This window comes from Nicotiana tomentosiformis, chromosome 4 (assembly GCF_000390325.3).
Source record: "Nicotiana tomentosiformis chromosome 4, ASM39032v3, whole genome shotgun sequence".
In the NCBI taxonomy this organism is placed as follows: domain Eukaryota; kingdom Viridiplantae; phylum Streptophyta; class Magnoliopsida; order Solanales; family Solanaceae; genus Nicotiana; species Nicotiana tomentosiformis.
In genome coordinates, this window is record NC_090815.1 from 5,587,965 (window position 1) to 5,605,244 (window position 17,280).

Consider the following 17,280-nt stretch of genomic DNA (forward strand, 5'->3'; position numbering starts at 1 on the left):
AATCATGTTTATCACCAACTACCTCCATTGCAAGCCTAGTACAAAAAACTGTGTTATTACGGCGGTTTAAAACCGCCGCTACATACAATAGTGACGGTTTCCAAAAATATTGTAATTACGTTCGCCAGAAAGTTATTGCGGCGGTTTTCCTTAAACCGCCTACTATACAACCGTTACATCATTACTAGCCACCTTACAATAGCATCCCCCTTCACCTTCGAACACCACCAATAACTATTTCCACACCCAGCCATTACTATACAACCAGCCCCTGATTACAGATATGGACCATTAAGAACATTTCCCTAAAGTAAGGGTACCAAAGTGAAAAAACCCATTCTATATGTTCTTCCTTGAACGTCAATATTCAACCATTGAGACGTGTCATGCAAAGAGCTTCCAAAACCACCACGTACGTAACTCTACTACTCTCTCTTTCCCTATATATCCCGCCACGTTCATATCCCTCTCCTCTTAACTTTCTTCTTTGTTCTACTGCCCATTATCTTGCTAATTTTTGCTCTCTGATTATGGCTAATTCATCTTCAATTTCCATCTCAAATATTCAACTCCAGCACTTAACTCACATCACAGATTACTTGAATACTATCCAAAAATACACTAATCCACTTGACAAAAACCCATTTTACCGTACAGTTCCTGGTTTTTACCTAACCCCAGCTGATATCGTCCTACGCAACATCATCATTGATCTTTCTGGAAATTTCCCATCTCCTACACCTTCTTTAGCTTACCACAGAGCTGGCCCGCGCAAGCAAATCTTGTTCAACCCAAGCACTGTAAAAGCCGCAATTGTAACGTGTGGTGGTTTGTGTCCTGGTTTGAATACTGTTATTAGGGAATTAGTGGTTGAGTTATGGGAAATGTATGGAGTTAGAGAGATTTTTGGTATCAAAGCGGGTTATCGCGGATTTTATACTTATGATCCGGTTTTACTGAATCCTAAAATGGTTGATGATTGGCATAAGAGAGGTGGTACTGTGCTTGAGACATCTAGGGGTGGTTTTGATTTGAATAAGATTGTCAATGCTATTCAAGATCATGGCTTTAATCAGGTTTAATTTTTATTCTTGCTATATATAATTTGCTCATAATTTGTTATCTGCGGCGGAGCCAAGAATTCTGATAAGTGGTTTCAAAACAATCCAAAAAAGTCAAAAGGGTTCAAAATTTCATATACACATAAAAAAATGTTTTTATCCTATTTAAGCGGCATTAATTTTCGTCAAATTGATTCTCTTTTTGCTTTAACAACATCAATAGTCAATTGCATATCATCGAGAAAAAGATGGTGTCATATGAATTATTTGTACGAAGTATTAAGACGAATTAAATTTGTGAGCATATTAAAGCTTAATTTTATTATCAGAGGAAAAAATGGTTTTGAACTTTCTAAAGGTACATTTCAAAAGAATCTAGACAAAATCCCAATGAATTTGGGTAAAAATGTTTTGCACCAGCCGGGAATCGAACCCGGGTCTGTACCGTGGCAGGGTACTATTCTACCACTAGACCACTGGTGCTGTTATCACCAAATTGCTCAAAGGTTGTAGAAAACTACACCATTTGTGCTGTTATCTTAAAGTTGTTCAAAAGTTGTACAAAACTAAACAAGAACTATTTGCAGTTGGGTACCCCTGTTCTAAAGTAATATCAACGAACAAATTTCCCAAACAAATATATGTATGAGCTTCTCATAAAGTAATCCTGGACAATATGATATCTGATATGGATTTAGATAGCTAAAACGAGGCAATATGTAAATAAGTTGGTGTATGTGGTATGGTTGGTTATTCTTCAGGATTGGTGCAATTATATATTTGAGCTACCTCCTACAAGTTTGATGTATATACATCTGAATTTTTATTGGGACGTTTACTCTCTATTTATTGCTAGATTGGCTAACTGCTAGTGATGATGCATATGGTAGAGGGGAGTATATATATAGAAAATGCTGATCAAGCGCGGGCGTATTTTTCACTTGCAAACTATGTTGCTCAGACTTTCCGAGAATGTAGATGGGTGTGTGTGGGATCCTCCTTTTGGAGAGTCTTTTTTGGAGCATCCGGCACGGGTGTGAAAGTATTTTGGAGAGCCCGCCCAACATAGCTTAGCTTTCAGATTAATGTTGCAACTCTTAATTAAGATACTAACTGCATATGGTGCTCATTGAATTATTTGTCTTTGTGAATATATGATTGAGCAGGTTTACATCATAGGAGGAGACGGTACGATGCGCGGAGCAGTGAAGATATTCGAGGAAGTAAAACGACGAAAATTATATATCTCAGTGGTCGGGATTCCCAAAACAGTTGACAATGATGTTGGCATTATAGACAGATCATTCGGGTTTCAAACCGCAGTGGAGATGGCGCAACAAGCGATTAATGCAGCTCATGTAGAAGCTGAGAGTGCAGTAAATGGTATAGGGCTGGTTAAACTTATGGGTCGCAGTACTGGTCATATTGCATTACATGCAACGTTAAGTAGTCGTGACGTAGATTGTTGTTTGATTCCCGAGATCGACTTCTACTTGGAAGGTAATGTTGAATTGTGTAATCATCTCATTACATTCAAGTAATGTTGACTTGTGCTGACATCTCATATATTTATTTTACTTTTTTGGTACCTAGAATCTGTGGCTTGCGCGCTCTGATCATGTTGAATTGTGTGACCAATCTTATCTAAAAGGTTAAGCCGTTAGAGAGAGCATATTTTTTATTACTTAGTTAATTATATTGTTTCAACAGGTATAGGAGGGTTGCTGAAATTTCTTGAGGCTCGACTAAAGGAGACGGGGCACGCAGTGTTAGTGGTTGCAGAGGGTGCAGGACAAGATATAATTCCGAGGACAGAATCCCAGAAATCAGAGAAGGATGAGTCGGGCAACCCGGTTTTCTTGGATGTAGGAGGGTGGTTGAAGTCAGAACTCAAGAACTGGTGGAACGGGGATCATCCGAACGAGTTGTTCACTATAAAATACATTGATCCTACGTATATGATACGAGCGGTTCCTGCAAATGCAACGGATAATTCGTACTGCACTCTGCTCGCGCACTCGACGATTCATGGAGTTATGGCAGGGTATACTGGATTTGTTTGTGGACCTATAAATGGAAACTATGCATATATTCCAGTAGATGAGGTTGCAAAGGCAAAGAACAAAGTTGACACCAAAGATCATAAATGGTCATGGTTCAGATCGGTTAGTAATCAGCCTGATTTTATCAGAAGTTGAAGCCTTTGGAAGGCTTCTGCTGTAGCATCTAATACTTGGGACAATTTTTATACTTCAATGATCTATTTGGACACACTCTTTGTCCGCTGCTTTCTTGTTCTTTTTCTTTTTATAACGGTAGTGTCCGAGTATACTTGCACACACCTGATTATTCTATGGGATGCGTGTTATTTTCCACCGGCATAAGTATGGATAATTTTGTTTCGTCATAGGAATAATGCACTTAGGAGTTGTTTGGTACATGAAATAAGAATAATAATTTTGGAATATTGTTTGGAATTAAGTTTATTTTAGCTATTCTGAGGATAATTTTTATACTAAAATGTTATGATTAGTCATCCTATAGAGGAAGTGGGATGATTAATCTAATGTGATATGTGATATCTTGGGATATTCCGTCATTATACCAAACGAATCCTAGCATGAAGGATAAGAAATGATTAATTTTGGGATTAAATTTAAGATGAGTTTATCTCATATTTGGTTGGAATAAAATCGTGGAATAATTAATCTTGAGATTAGTTATCTCGAAATTGTTATTTTTTATCTCTATAGAAGAGTGAGATAACTAATTTCGGGATAATTTATTTTCCAAACCCCTAGTTCTTTGTCTCTTTCTTTTTCTTTTTGGGTTGGGTTCCTTTGTCTATGTAATTTAAAAGTAAGAAGGTGCATAAGTATAAAATATAAGAATAATAATCTATTGATGGGTAATCAAGCAAGCTACTAGTTATACCACAAGTCCTCTCCTTTGTTCCTTTTTATGAGTTTCTTTATTTTGCTAAGCTTTGGAAATTTAATTGCGGTTGGTGGCATGTGGGATACATTGATATGATGATTGATGATATCAAATGAAGCTTGTAATAGGTGCAATGTCTGATTTGATTGAAGGATAGATTTTGACAAAATTGGAAATTATTGTGTTAGTAGAGTAGGAGCTAAGTAAATGATCAGTGACTAAAACCTCCATTGATAAAATAGTTAAGTCAATTTTTTTCGTAACTAAGGAATCCGCCGCCCTTACTCTTTGGATGAGGTCGGGGTAAATCTCGTTCTAATATAATAGTTTGCAAATCACATTGAAAAGGTAAACCTCATTAGGCAAATCACTCGTCCCACGAGACAATATAGAGGTTTCAAACTGGTGAAATTTAAAAACGGTCAGATTCACAAGTGATAATTGAAAAATGGTCACAGTTTCAAAAGTAACCGAAATTTAGCCGATAAATCTGAATGAAAACATTATTCAAAATCCGAAAAATATTCCAGCATAATATACTGGACTTCTAGCATAATATACTGGAGTTTCAGCATAATATACTGGTCTAGCATAATATGCTGGAAGTTCATACACATGTGCTTCAATCTCCAGTATATTATGCTGAAACTTTCCGTGTGTTGGAGTTTCAGCATAATATGTTGGAAGTTCATATACAGGTGCACCAATCTTCAGTATATTATGGTGGAACTTTCCGTGTTGTAGCAAAATAGTGGCTATTTTTCAATGACTTTGTAAATGCTGGTTATTTTTCAATTATCAAGTCCGAAAACTGACTAGCCCGTACTATTTTTACGTTTCGAACTTGAGACCTTCTATTTGGGAATCTCCTGCTCAACAAATTCGGCCAGTCTTGCGGGTAAGTTAGTCAATTTTATCTATACCTAAATAAGAACTAAATAGTCATTTGGGAGATACAAAAGATGATTAATATCCCGTCAAATTTTCATGATTTTACAGTGGTGAAGATCAGATCTAGCATAGCCAACTCAACTCAACCTTTGTTAGAGGAGAAAAGCAAATAATTCCACTTTTGTTTCCTTAGTGCTCCCCTTTCATAAAATGCAAACTTTTTTTTGCTATAGCAATTCTTAGTACAACTATTCTCGACTCATTTTACGTTTCAAAAAGTTCAAAAGTTAAATGCTTCTCTATTTTTACGTTATCTTCAAACTGTATAAACAATATTTTACTTTTATTTGAATATACGAGAAATATTTTCCCAGGTAATAGTGAGAAAATTTGAGATTAGTAAATTAGTGGTTGGGAATCCTAATCTAATAAGAAAACAAATCAAACATCCTTTTACAAAATTATTATATTAATGGAAGCACAACTCGAGGCTTCTTTCAATGGGCACCATGTGACTATGTGAGAGTCGGTAACCGCGTCTCCGTACACAATATGCAGAAATATTTCAAATTAATTCCAGTTTCGAAAATGAAGAAATTCATGATAAACGGTGTATCCTAATTTAATAATTCTATAACATATAAATTTAAATTAATCGAATTAGTCTTTCAAATACCAAATACTGTAATTAAATTTTACAAAATTATACTCATTACATGCTGAAAGCTTTTTCTAAATATAATAAATAGCGAAAATAAAGCTCAACATCAACCCTTGGGTAGAGGGTCATCGGTCCCCGATAACTTCGGAAAAAATATATCTATATACGTGTATGTATTTTAAATGATATATATTTGATTTACACACTAAGATTCAAATTTTAGACAATTGTATTGACGATTTGATTCCAACTCTAGCATTTTGTCAAATTTTTATTCCAAGTTAGTATCCCGTCATTTTTAAATTCTGGATTCGCCTTTAACCACTGTCAATATCACCATACCTACTAGTAACTCTTAGCTTTATTATTATTAAAAGCTTGCTAATGGAAACAAAAAGGATATTCACTGCAACTAATAGCGGTTGATAATTCCACCTGTCGTACTAAATAGGATAAAAAAGATGAACAAAAATGAAGTTCCACAATATATATTAGGATTAATTGGCAATATATATTAGGATTAATTGGCAAGTGCTTAGAGGGAAAAGAGCCAAATATATACCTCTACATTTAGATATTATTTATATTTAACCTCCGATATACTATCGGGTCATATTTACCCTTACTGTTATACTATCAGACCAAATTTATCCCTACAATCAGCAAACTTTAAAAAATTACCCCTCAGTCCATCAGGTGACCCAGAGTCTCCTAAATCATTTTAATTAAGTTACTGATTCTTTTTCTTGGTCTACTATTTTCTAAAATAATTGGCATTTACTTGCTTTCTGAATTGGAGAAAAAAAATAAGAGAAAAAAATATTAAACAATACAACTGTTAATAAATAAAGTATAGTAAATTGAAAAATCTAAATTAGGTAGCTTGTCTAAATTCTAAAAGTATTTACAATATCCCAAATAATGAATTCGTTGCACCAAATGTATGGAGACTTTGCAAGTATTAGTGATTGAAGTTGAAATTCATCGGAGATTTTATATTGTCGAATTCAACTTTGCTTTAATCAAAGGCCTACACATTGTGCATTCTTAAGTTAGTCGATCGAACTTTATACTAACCAGACAATGACAAAATATATTTAAATATACATGTACATACATGATGTTCAGTTGCATATAATACACAATAAATAGACCCATTGAATTCTACAGTGTGTATATGATTGAAAAATAAATAAAATTTTAAATCAATTCCAAACCCATTACTAAAAGAAGAGAAGTGGGTGCATTGGTAATTAAAAATATTTAAGAATAATTTGTATAGTCTAGTAACTTTAGACTATAGCATTCACATCAAAAGTAATTTTTGAAAATAGTGGAGTAAGAAGAATAACAAGTGATTTAAATAAAAAAATAATTGAGAGATTTTGGATTACTTAACAGATCGAGGGGTAATTTTTTTTGATGACCCGAAAGGTTATCTTTAAATTTAATATTTATTTATGTATTCTAAGACCTCAAATGAAGACTATTCAACTTTTCTCGACTTGCGTGTGCAGTCCATATAATTTTTTATAATTTTTTTATGTAAAATTTTTTAAATCGAGCTGTGAATTATAATTTCGACATTGTTTGACGTGATTTGAGACCACGAGTAAGTTCGTATTATGTTACGGGACTTGTTGATATATTCGGACGGGGTCCCGAGTACCCCGAGTGTGATTCGGATCGAAATCGGATCAAATTTTGGAATTTGCTGCTTATGTTGTGTTCACTTCTGCGAAGCCTTAGCCACAGAAACGGCTCCGCAGAAGCGGAAGTAGAGGAGTTGGGCAAGAAGCCGCATAAGCGAAAAACTGGGTGCTTATGCGAGTCCGTAGAAGCGTACATTTCTTCGCAAAAGCGGAAGGCAGCGCAGATGCGCATTTGGCATCGCAGAAGCGAAAATGCCTCCGCAAATGCGAGGCTTCACCTGGCCAGCGCTTCTTCGCAAAAGCGATGCCGGAGATGCGGTAATTTCGTCGCAAAAGAAAAAAATTGACATAAACATAAGGATCGAAAAATCAGTCATTTCGCAAATTTGTTTGAGTTCTAAATCCTCGGTTTTTGGGCGATTTGAAGGAGTTCTTCACGATTTCGGATTGGTAAGTGCTCCTTATCATATATTGATGATATTTCATAAATCTATGTCTATGTTCATCATTTATTTCGGATTTAGATGGAATAAATTAGAATTTTTGTAAAACTTTTGAAAAATGAAAATCTAGGATTTGAAGGTCCATTTGACATCGGAATTTGATAATTTTTATATAGTTGGACTCGTCTCGGAACGGGTGTTCGGATTTAGTGAGATTTTCCGAGATTCGAGATGTGGGCCCCACTGTTAATTTTTTTAGATGAATTTCGGAATTTAATTCAGAAAATTAGCAATTTCACGTGGAATTAATTCCTACGAATCGTGTTGAGTATATTGAATTATTTGTGACTAGTAATCGGGAGGAATTTGTTCATTTTGATTAATTGCCTATTTAATTAAAATATTTCATCTTAAGTTTATTATTGATTATTTGATCATTATTCGTGAAATTATTACGAATCGTGATGCCGTGCCATTTTCAAATAGAGTAAAAGCACGAAGGGTGATGCCATGCCAATTATTATTATTTATTTATCAATTCATGGTAAGAAAGAGAGTTAAAGCACGGAGGGTGATATCGTGCCAATCTTATTATTTATTTATCAATTTATGGGAAGAATGAGAGTAAAAGCACATAGAGTGGTGCCGTGCCATTTTTATATTATCAATTGCTCGTTTTATTGTTGATGAATTAATTGGCTCCTACATGACACTTCTCCTGCTGATATTATTATATCATCCCCTTCGCATGTTCCCTCCCAAATTTATAAATTATTATTTATTGTGTTATTGTTGCTTCGTATTTGTATATACTTATACAGGTTATTTACGTATGTGTCTTGTCATAGCCTCGTCACTACTTCGTCGAGGTTAGGCTCGACACTTACGAAGTACATGGGGTCGGTTATACTCATACTACACTCTGCACTTTTTGTGCAGATTTGGAGTTAGTTTCAACGGCGTACCATAGACTTGCTCAGATTCAGCTAGTCAGAGGAGACTTGAGGTATAACTACACAGCGTCCGCAATTCTGAAATACCCTTCTATCTTATCTTAGTTGTGTATTATCTTTCAAACAACTTGAATTTTATTCTAATAGCTCGTGCACTTGTGACACCAGATTCGGGGATGTATTGTGATGATTTAGTAGTTATGGTCTTCCACACTTTATTTCAGTAATTGACTTCCGTTTAATTTAATTTGTTTAAAAATGGTGAAGATTGTTCTAACGTTGACTTGTCTAGCAAGTGAATGTTAGGCGTTATCACGATCCCGAAGGTGTGAATTTCGGATCGTGATATTTTTAAATGTTTACCGATAATAAGGGTAAATTTGGCTATATAATATAACGGTAGGGGTGAATTTGGCTGGATAGTATAACGGATGTTAAATGTAGACAATATTCGAAAATAGAAGGGTATATTTAGCCCTTTTTACTATGCTCCAATTTATATACTTCTACCATTTCAATTAATGCCTTTTTATTTAGTCGGTTTCAAAAATAATATTAGTTGATATATTTAATAGATTATTAATTTTAGTATTTACATTTTATTGATAATTGTATTTCCTTATACGAATGACATTGTAGGTTTAAAATCATAAAATCTAAAAGATTAAGGGATTTTGGTATGATGGCTAAGCAAATATAATCATGGGATAAAAATTTAGTATTGCCTTGTCCCTTGTTTGGTTATTATATCTCATGATTAAAAATAGTATCGACATAATTTATACCTGCTAGAGGGTGAAATATTAATCTCAAGATAAGTTATCCCATAATAAAGTAGTAACATTGGCAATTCCAGGATTAATACAACATACCAAACATTCAATAAGAAATAATATGGATAACTAGTCCGAGTATAATTAATTTCGGTATAATTAATTTCAGCATAATTAATCTCAACATAATTAATCTCAGCTTAACTTGTCTTCAAACGAAATAACCGTAAGATAATACAATTTATTTTTTTATATTTTAAAATTTTATGGCAAATCCTAAGACACATTAAAAAACGAAGTATAATATAACTATACCGACTTAAACGTAGAGATGGAGGTTATGACAAGGGTGCATTGACATTGTGTATTTTGGACTGTTTTCTTTTCTTTTTCTGGTTTTTTCTTTATGAACACTACTACTATTTAGTATTTACTGACATTTGTCTTTTAGGGCAATTTCATTTCCTCAATTACGGAAGCAAAACTGAACTTCAATCAAAAAATATATCTGGCCCCTATAATGCCACCACTACACTTCGCCACTGCCTAAATAAACCGATATTACAATGTTAACAATAATAATAATAATTAGATTCACGTGGTATAAGGTTTATTAAAGATAATATATACCCTAGCAGAATAACTAAAGTTCTAGAATTCTAATTAAGAATAAAAAGATGTTATTTATTTCACCATAATTCTTAGTACTACAACAACGATAAAAAAATTCAGTGAAATATCACAAATGGGATATAAGAATAATATGTATGCAGTCTTGACCCTATTTTGTGCAGGCAAATAGACTGTTAGGTAGACATTCGGGTCAAGCCATCATGGTCGCAACATTAAAGCAACAGAGATATAGTAATAAAAGAGTTATAAAAAATCAGTAACAACAGCAACATAGTAACAAAATCGAAGCAACATTTCTTTTTGGTAAGAGGGGAAACTCGCAGCCGCTACAACCTCTGTCACAGTCTCTGCCCTTCGGGTGAGCACTTTGTGCGCACTAGGTAAACCTCCCCCTGTGTAATAGCCTGCAAACCACACAGGGGATATAAACCGCACAAGCTCAACCCAGAAGCCATTGAGTGAGGATTCGATCCCATGACCACCCTCCAAACCAATTGGGCAACCTCGAAGGGTCTACTGAAGCAACATTAACATCCAAGAATACGACAAAATACGAGTAATATTGAAACTACTGGAAAGGACAGAAAGAAAGCTCTACTACCTACTAACATTCTACCATAATTCTCGACTTTTACAACTTCATATCATGTCCTTAGTGATAAAAATTAAATTATAAAAGGATGACATTGTGTTTTATAAGGAATTACTAATATAAGGAATTACTAATAAAGAAATAGTATCAACAAATTGAATAGGAGGGAGTATTACTTATATTTATCTTGTAGTGCATTTTCTCTACTGAATTACAGTATCAGCTATTTGTCTTCTAATTAGTCAAAAAGTTATCTGGCCCCTACAATGCCACTACGCTACACTAAACCGACATTACCATGTTAACATCTACAATCAATAACTAATACACCCACAAATTAACTGACAAGTATACAAGTAAGCATCCATTTTTTGAAGGTATTTCTAATAATTCCTCTTGAACATTTCACCTTAGATCCCACTTCCCTATCACAACAACAAAAACAAGTGCGGCTCAATAAAATTTGTAGCCTAAAACTAAGTTGGTACTGAGTCACAAAAAAATGGCTGAAAAACAGACTACCCTTGTCTGTTTGGTAGCTGTGACAGTGTTGTTATTAATTCAAGTAGTGGAATCTGATATTGGAGTTAATTGGGGCACAATATCTTTGCACAGGATGTCACCTTCCACTGTAGTAGATCTTCTCAAAGATAACAAAATACAGAAAGTTAAATTATTTGATGCAGACCCAGATGTAATGAAAGGTCTAATGGGAAGTGGGCTTGAAGTTATGGTTGGGATACCAAATGATATGTTAGCCCTTCTTAGCTCATCTGTTGCTGCTTCTGATTTGTGGGTCTCTCAAAATGTCTCCAGATATATGGTTAAAGGCGGTGTTAATATCAGGTAACTTCTAAGTTCTTTTCCTTTTGTACTTTTGCTCTTTCAATTGCCTTTTCCCTTGCTTGCTTCAGATTTTTTTTTCAGCTGCTATATGCTTTTTGCCAATCTTAGGAGGATTATATGAGCTTATGTTTTTTTATGACTGTGGTATTGGTCCAACGAGCCTTTACGCAATTGGTAAAGTTACCTCAATGGGACTAGGATTTCACGGTTCGCGCTGTGAAAACAAACTCTTGCAGAAATGCAGGTCTAATACTTTCAATCTTAATGCACCGGATATTGGTCCAACTTGCGTGCTCCATGGTACCTGGTAACTCCTACCAGCACAGGTACCTGGTAACTATCGGTTCGCGCTGTGAAAATAGACTCTTGCAGAAATGCAGGTCTAAGACTTTCAATAGACTCCATGGACCCCGCGCATAGTGGGAGCTTAATGCACCGGATATTGGTCCAACTTGCGTGCTCCATGGTACCTGGTAACTCCTACCAGCACATGTACCTGGTAACTATATCGAGGCTTAGGCAGATGAGAAAAAATCACCTAGTGTTTTTGTCTTTCTGGGATTATGTATTAGTTATGCTAGTATGCTTCGTAGGACGCTTTTAGCCCAAGTATAGATGTTTAATGCCAGTTAAAAATATAGAGAACTTCTTGTACTTTTTAGTTCTATTTTTATTTTACATATTGTTGGCCTGATGAATTTAATTGGATAAACATGATCAATGGGGATTCATATAGCCGACCATAACTTATTTGGACGGAGGTGGTGTAGTTGTCCTTCTTGTTGTTGTTGCTGTTGTAGTGTTTGCCAATCTTTTCCGTGTATTGCCTATGCTATGCCGAATCTTGTCTTTACCTCTGTTTGTTAGCTGATAGAGAAAATGAAGGGTGTCGATTTCTTCAAATATTTGAACCATTGCTGTTCACTCTACTTTGGTTGTCTTTTGGATTCTGTCTTGAAGTTCTTACATTAAGCTATAGAAGATGTTTATTATGTGTTACTTCTTGCAATGTTCTGTTAAAGATCCAGGTAGATGTTTATTCAGTATGTGTCGTCTCTTATAATGTTGTTTAAGTCAACAACCCGGTTTCCCTCAACACAATTTCTGTTTGTATTAACATGCACCAGCAAAAATCACCTTGGACTTGAGTAATCAGAATTTTAGCCCTTCACTATGTAGTTTCTTATGCTAACAGACATAACGTTTCTCACATACTATGATCTAAACTAACAATATGGAGGGATGGAGAGAAAGAAATACATCTTTTTACGTAATAAACAACAAGGCATGTTTGGCACTGCTGGTATTTCATTTGCCTTTAGCTTTAAACAATACAAACGAGCGCTAGTTAGCTTGTATTGACCTTAATGATCTTTTGTGGAATCGCTGACACCCTTTTGCGTTCCAGCGCCAATAGAATGATTGATTGAGCACCTTCTTGACTACATGTATTGTTAACATTTGATCGCGTAGGTAATCCTTCCTTGCATCTGTGATGGTTGAGAAATCAAATTTTCAGTTACTAATTTTCTTTTTTCTCCAAAAAGAGAAGAAAATTTCTAGAATCAACAAGGTACTTCTTATTTAGATTGTTTAACTAGAGTAAGATGCATCTATTGAGTTACAGTGGTATAGTCTAAACCTCTGGTCGCTTGGTCCTCCTTGGTGCAGTCAGCAGCGTATGTAGTGTATTAATGACGGGTTCAATTGAACACATAACTTGCGCCACGGAGTAAAAATTTGTATGTAAAATTCATTAAGATTGCAAAAACAGTAAATATGAACCCGTAACTTTAAAACTATAATGGGTTCAATGCTAAAAACCTTAAAAGATGAACCCATAGAGTTTAAATTCTGTATCCGCCTCTGAGTGCAGTTCAACATTAATTGATCCACTAGGTTTATGGCAAGTGGTGGAACTTACACCCGAAATCAGACTAGATACCAATTAATAGTAGCAGTTCTTCTCAAGTAAAGTAAATAGGAGGATTCGATAGCCTTCATTATGGTATAGTGCTATAAATGAATGTAATTTAGCTTCTCATGTTGCTGCAAATTTTAGAGAAGTTTGGATATAAATATAAGTAGGTTCAGATGAATCTAGATGTGACTTGAGATTTACCCAATGAGTAAATGACAACTTGGACTTTCTTCTGTTTCCCTATTGATAATCTTTAGTCATTTCAAATACTGTATCGATTCGGAGCATCTCAAGATAAATTTTAAGATTCTGGTGTGCTGTATTTTTTTTTTGGTTTTACAAGTCTAAGGTGCGCTAATGCTATAAGTATATAAAATGGTTTGGTAGGTCTCTGCTGGACAAAAATCAGCTTTACAGACATGTTATGTTTTTCTTTCACTCTTTCCTTAAACTACCCCTGTTTTAACATCATTGTTTTATTTCTTGTCGTTTGTTTTATATGTTCCTTTACCCGAACTTAGTATATGCCAGCATGAGTGTGTACCATGTTCTTGAAATAATGTAAAAGTTTGCTGGAAAGAATTCTAGCTCTACTTCCCAACAAAGTGCATTTAGAGGTTATAAACGCTGCTCCTCCATTTGGCTCATACTTTTGGTACAAATTTCCTTCAACAATAGTCGACCCTATAAAGTTGTCTATGTATGACCTATAGGTCATGGGTTCAAGCCGCGGAATCAGCCACTGATGCTTTCATCAGGGTAGGCTGCCTATATTACACCTCTTGGGGTGCGGCCCTTCCCCGGACCCTGCGTGAACGCGAGATGCTTTGTGTACCGGGCTGCCCTTTTTTAGTAGTCGACCCTATGTTAAGTTGTGTATTGCCAATGCAGCGAAGGACACTTGAGCAGTGCAGCATTCTTTGTTAGACAAGTTCAAAGCTATAATAGTACTGCATCTTTTTTTTTCTCGTGACTTCAGCATATATCATGTCATTCAATTTTTTCTTCTCATTTTCTTTCTCTCTTTGGCTAATGACAGCTATACATCAACACAGGTATGTTGCAGTTGGTAATGAGCCTTTTCTTACAAGTTATTCTGGTCAATACCAATCATACGTCGTCCCTGCTATGACGAATTTGCAAGAGTCTTTGGCCAAAGCAAATCTTGCTAGGAATGTAAAGCTGGTAGTACCATGCAATGCCGATGCCTACGAGTCTTCCCTTCCTTCACAAGGAACCTTCCGACCCGAATTGACCCAAATCATTACCCAGCTCGTCTCATTTCTCAACTCTAACGGTTCACCATTTGTGGTAAATATTTATCCATTCCTCAGCCTATATGGAAACTCAGACTTCCCTCAAGATTATGCTTTTTTTGAAGGGACAACACATGCTGTGACCGACGGGCCTAATGTCTACTCTAACGCGTTTGATGGAAATTTGGACACGTTAATAGCAGCCCTCGCAAAAATCGGATACAGTCAAATGCCTATAGTTATAGGAGAGGTAGGTTGGCCTACGGATGGCGCCATCAGTGCTAATCTTACAGCTGCAAGGGTCTTCAACCAAGGCCTTGCGAAACATGTTCTTAGCAACAAAGGAACTCCTCTTAGGCCAGGGGTTCCCCCTATGGACGTTTATCTTTTCAGTCTTTTCGATGAAGGTGCAAAAAGTGTTCTTCCGGGTAACTTTGAGAGACACTGGGGCATTTTCTCTTTCGATGGCCAGTCGAAATATCCATTGAACCTCGGAAATGGTCCATTAAAGAACGCAAAGGATGTTCAGTATCTCCCATATAGGTGGTGTGTTGCAAACCCTTACAAAAATCTTGCTGAAGCGGCCAACCACTTCAAAATTGCTTGTAGTTATGCGGATTGCACGACGCTTAATTATGGAGGATCATGTTACGGAATTGGAGCAAAGGGTAATATATCATATGCATTCAACAGTTACTATCAACTGCAAAAGCAGAATCCGCGGAGCTGTGATTTTGATGGGCTCGGGATGGTTACTTTCTTGAATCCTTCGATTGGCGAGTGCAGATTTCTTGTTGGGGTTAGTGATCATACTACTTCCTCAGGTTTTATGTTGCACAACAATTGGATCTCAGTGTTGATTATTCTTTGGGATGCTTGGTTATTCTTGATGTGATTGGAGGTTTGGTTTTATTTTTTGGGTGGTGGGGGGTTAAGGTGTGCGTACACACTACCCTCCCCGGACTCCACTTGTAGTATTATACTGTGTTGTGTGTGTCGGGGTGGAGGGGTTAAGAGTTCCAATCTTTTGAAACTAATAGCTAGCTGCTATTAAAAATGAAATTATACTGCATAGGGTAGGTTCTATAGTGGTATTAAAAGTTATTTCAGAAGAAAAAGTAGTTTGAGTATTCTGTGTACAATTTATGTACCAATCTTGATGATTTATACAAAGACGTAGAAATTATGTAACTTATATTTAGAAAAACTTGCCCATTCATATAAAATTTCGTCCCATTTGTTGTTGATTATTGTTTCCTTTGGAACCTAAAAAGAATTTACCTTCTCTGTGCAAAACTATATCGCTAGTGATTCCACATCAATAGAAAACGGGTGAGATGTTATAAATCTTAAATTTCAATGACGCGTATTAAAATCATGCAGGCCTAAAATATATAATATTACTAGTGGGTTCGGTAGTTGGTGTATCGGAAATAAATGACATAAAAGACGATTGCAAATGTTAATACACCACCATCGAAAACTTGTCAATAATTATTTTACTATTATGAAGCGAAGCACTTAAAATCAATCCTCATGTTTTCTAAAACAAATTATTCGTTTTAATTTTTTATCTCTTCTTCTCCTTAATTAGTTGCAAAAAGTGATTGTGTGTTGGAATAGGACACGTGTCACATGTCAGCAGTTACGCCAGGGCTTACCTTCTATCTCAACATAAAAGGAAGAAAAAAAAGATGCACACTTGAGATACCTCTCAATTTTTTTTCATATTTAGTTGGAAAAAAAATTAAAAGATGTTTGATTCACAACAATAGATTATTAAACACTTTTTAGCAAAATAAGATTCATACAACTCACTGAATTTTTTATTTTTTTTCTTTTCCTTTTTGTTTGTTATAGCGGCAATTTTAGAACTGAATCCAATTTATAGTTTCACGTCTTTACAATGGTGCCTATGAAAACTCGCCTGAATGCCGAGTCTTTCTCTGCCATCAACTCGACGTTGTCGTAACCTACAAGATAAGGCCAAAAACTTGACTTTACTAAACAAGCAAGAAAGGCCCTTTATATTTTATTAGTCAAGCGCTCTAGCTGCAATAAAAAATAGCTAACTAGAAATTAAAAGTATTTCGAAAGGCGTCGGCTGCCTTCTTACTGACAGCACAACTAGGTGTTGGCACTCATGAATTACTATCGCTGGCACGTCGCTCGGCTCCTCGGCTCACGATTTAGGATCCTGAAGTGTGTTGAGCTTATGCATTGATGCCTATGATTCTTCAATCTCGAAAGTAAAAAAAACAGAGAATTGGATGTTTTTCAAAGACTTCATAAACAATTTGCTAGCTCTTTGAAAACATTTTGGAGTCTTTAGACTTTTGTTTGTAAGTAGTGGTGGCAAAATGGTTAAGAACAGGGGCGGATTCAGTTCAATAGTTACGGTTCCCGTGAACACAGTAACCTTTGGATAATGAACTTTTTAAAAACGGGTTAAATATGGATAAAAACCATATTATCCATTTAGAAAATGGATAACCAATGGATAATTTATCCATTTTTTCGTTACCCGTTTTGACATGAACCATATCCGACCCAAGCCGCCCGTTTGCCGCTCCTATTTGTAAGCTGTAGCATCTCCTAAATGACATTTTGATTTTGGGTCACCTTGAATGTTTTAGATCTAATTCATTTAGATGCTCTAAT

General features: G+C 35.5%; 2 protein-coding genes and 1 non-coding gene across 3 annotated transcripts; 2 read left to right on the forward strand and 1 right to left on the reverse strand.

Annotated features, from left to right (window-relative positions):
- Positions 1–461: 461 nt before the first annotated feature.
- Positions 462–3,568, forward strand: LOC104110053 (ATP-dependent 6-phosphofructokinase 2). Its single transcript, XM_009619473.4, has 3 exons — positions 462–1,076; positions 2,228–2,561; positions 2,772–3,568. The coding sequence occupies exons 1-3, from the start codon at positions 531–533 to the stop codon at positions 3,257–3,259; spliced, it is 1,368 nt and encodes a 455-aa protein (XP_009617768.2). The 5' UTR covers positions 462–530; the 3' UTR covers positions 3,260–3,568.
- On the reverse strand, positions 1,474–1,544 carry TRNAG-GCC (transfer RNA glycine (anticodon GCC)). The gene has a single exon. It is a non-coding gene; the product is annotated as a tRNA-Gly (tRNA).
- Positions 3,569–10,924: 7,356 nt separating the features above from the next.
- LOC104110054 (glucan endo-1,3-beta-glucosidase 5) lies at positions 10,925–15,864 on the forward strand. The gene is made up of 2 exons (XM_009619474.3): positions 10,925–11,442; positions 14,419–15,864. Exons 1-2 carry the CDS (start codon positions 11,099–11,101, stop codon positions 15,512–15,514), a joined length of 1,440 nt encoding a protein of 479 aa, XP_009617769.1. The 5' UTR covers positions 10,925–11,098; the 3' UTR covers positions 15,515–15,864.
- Positions 15,865–17,280: the final 1,416 nt, after the last annotated feature.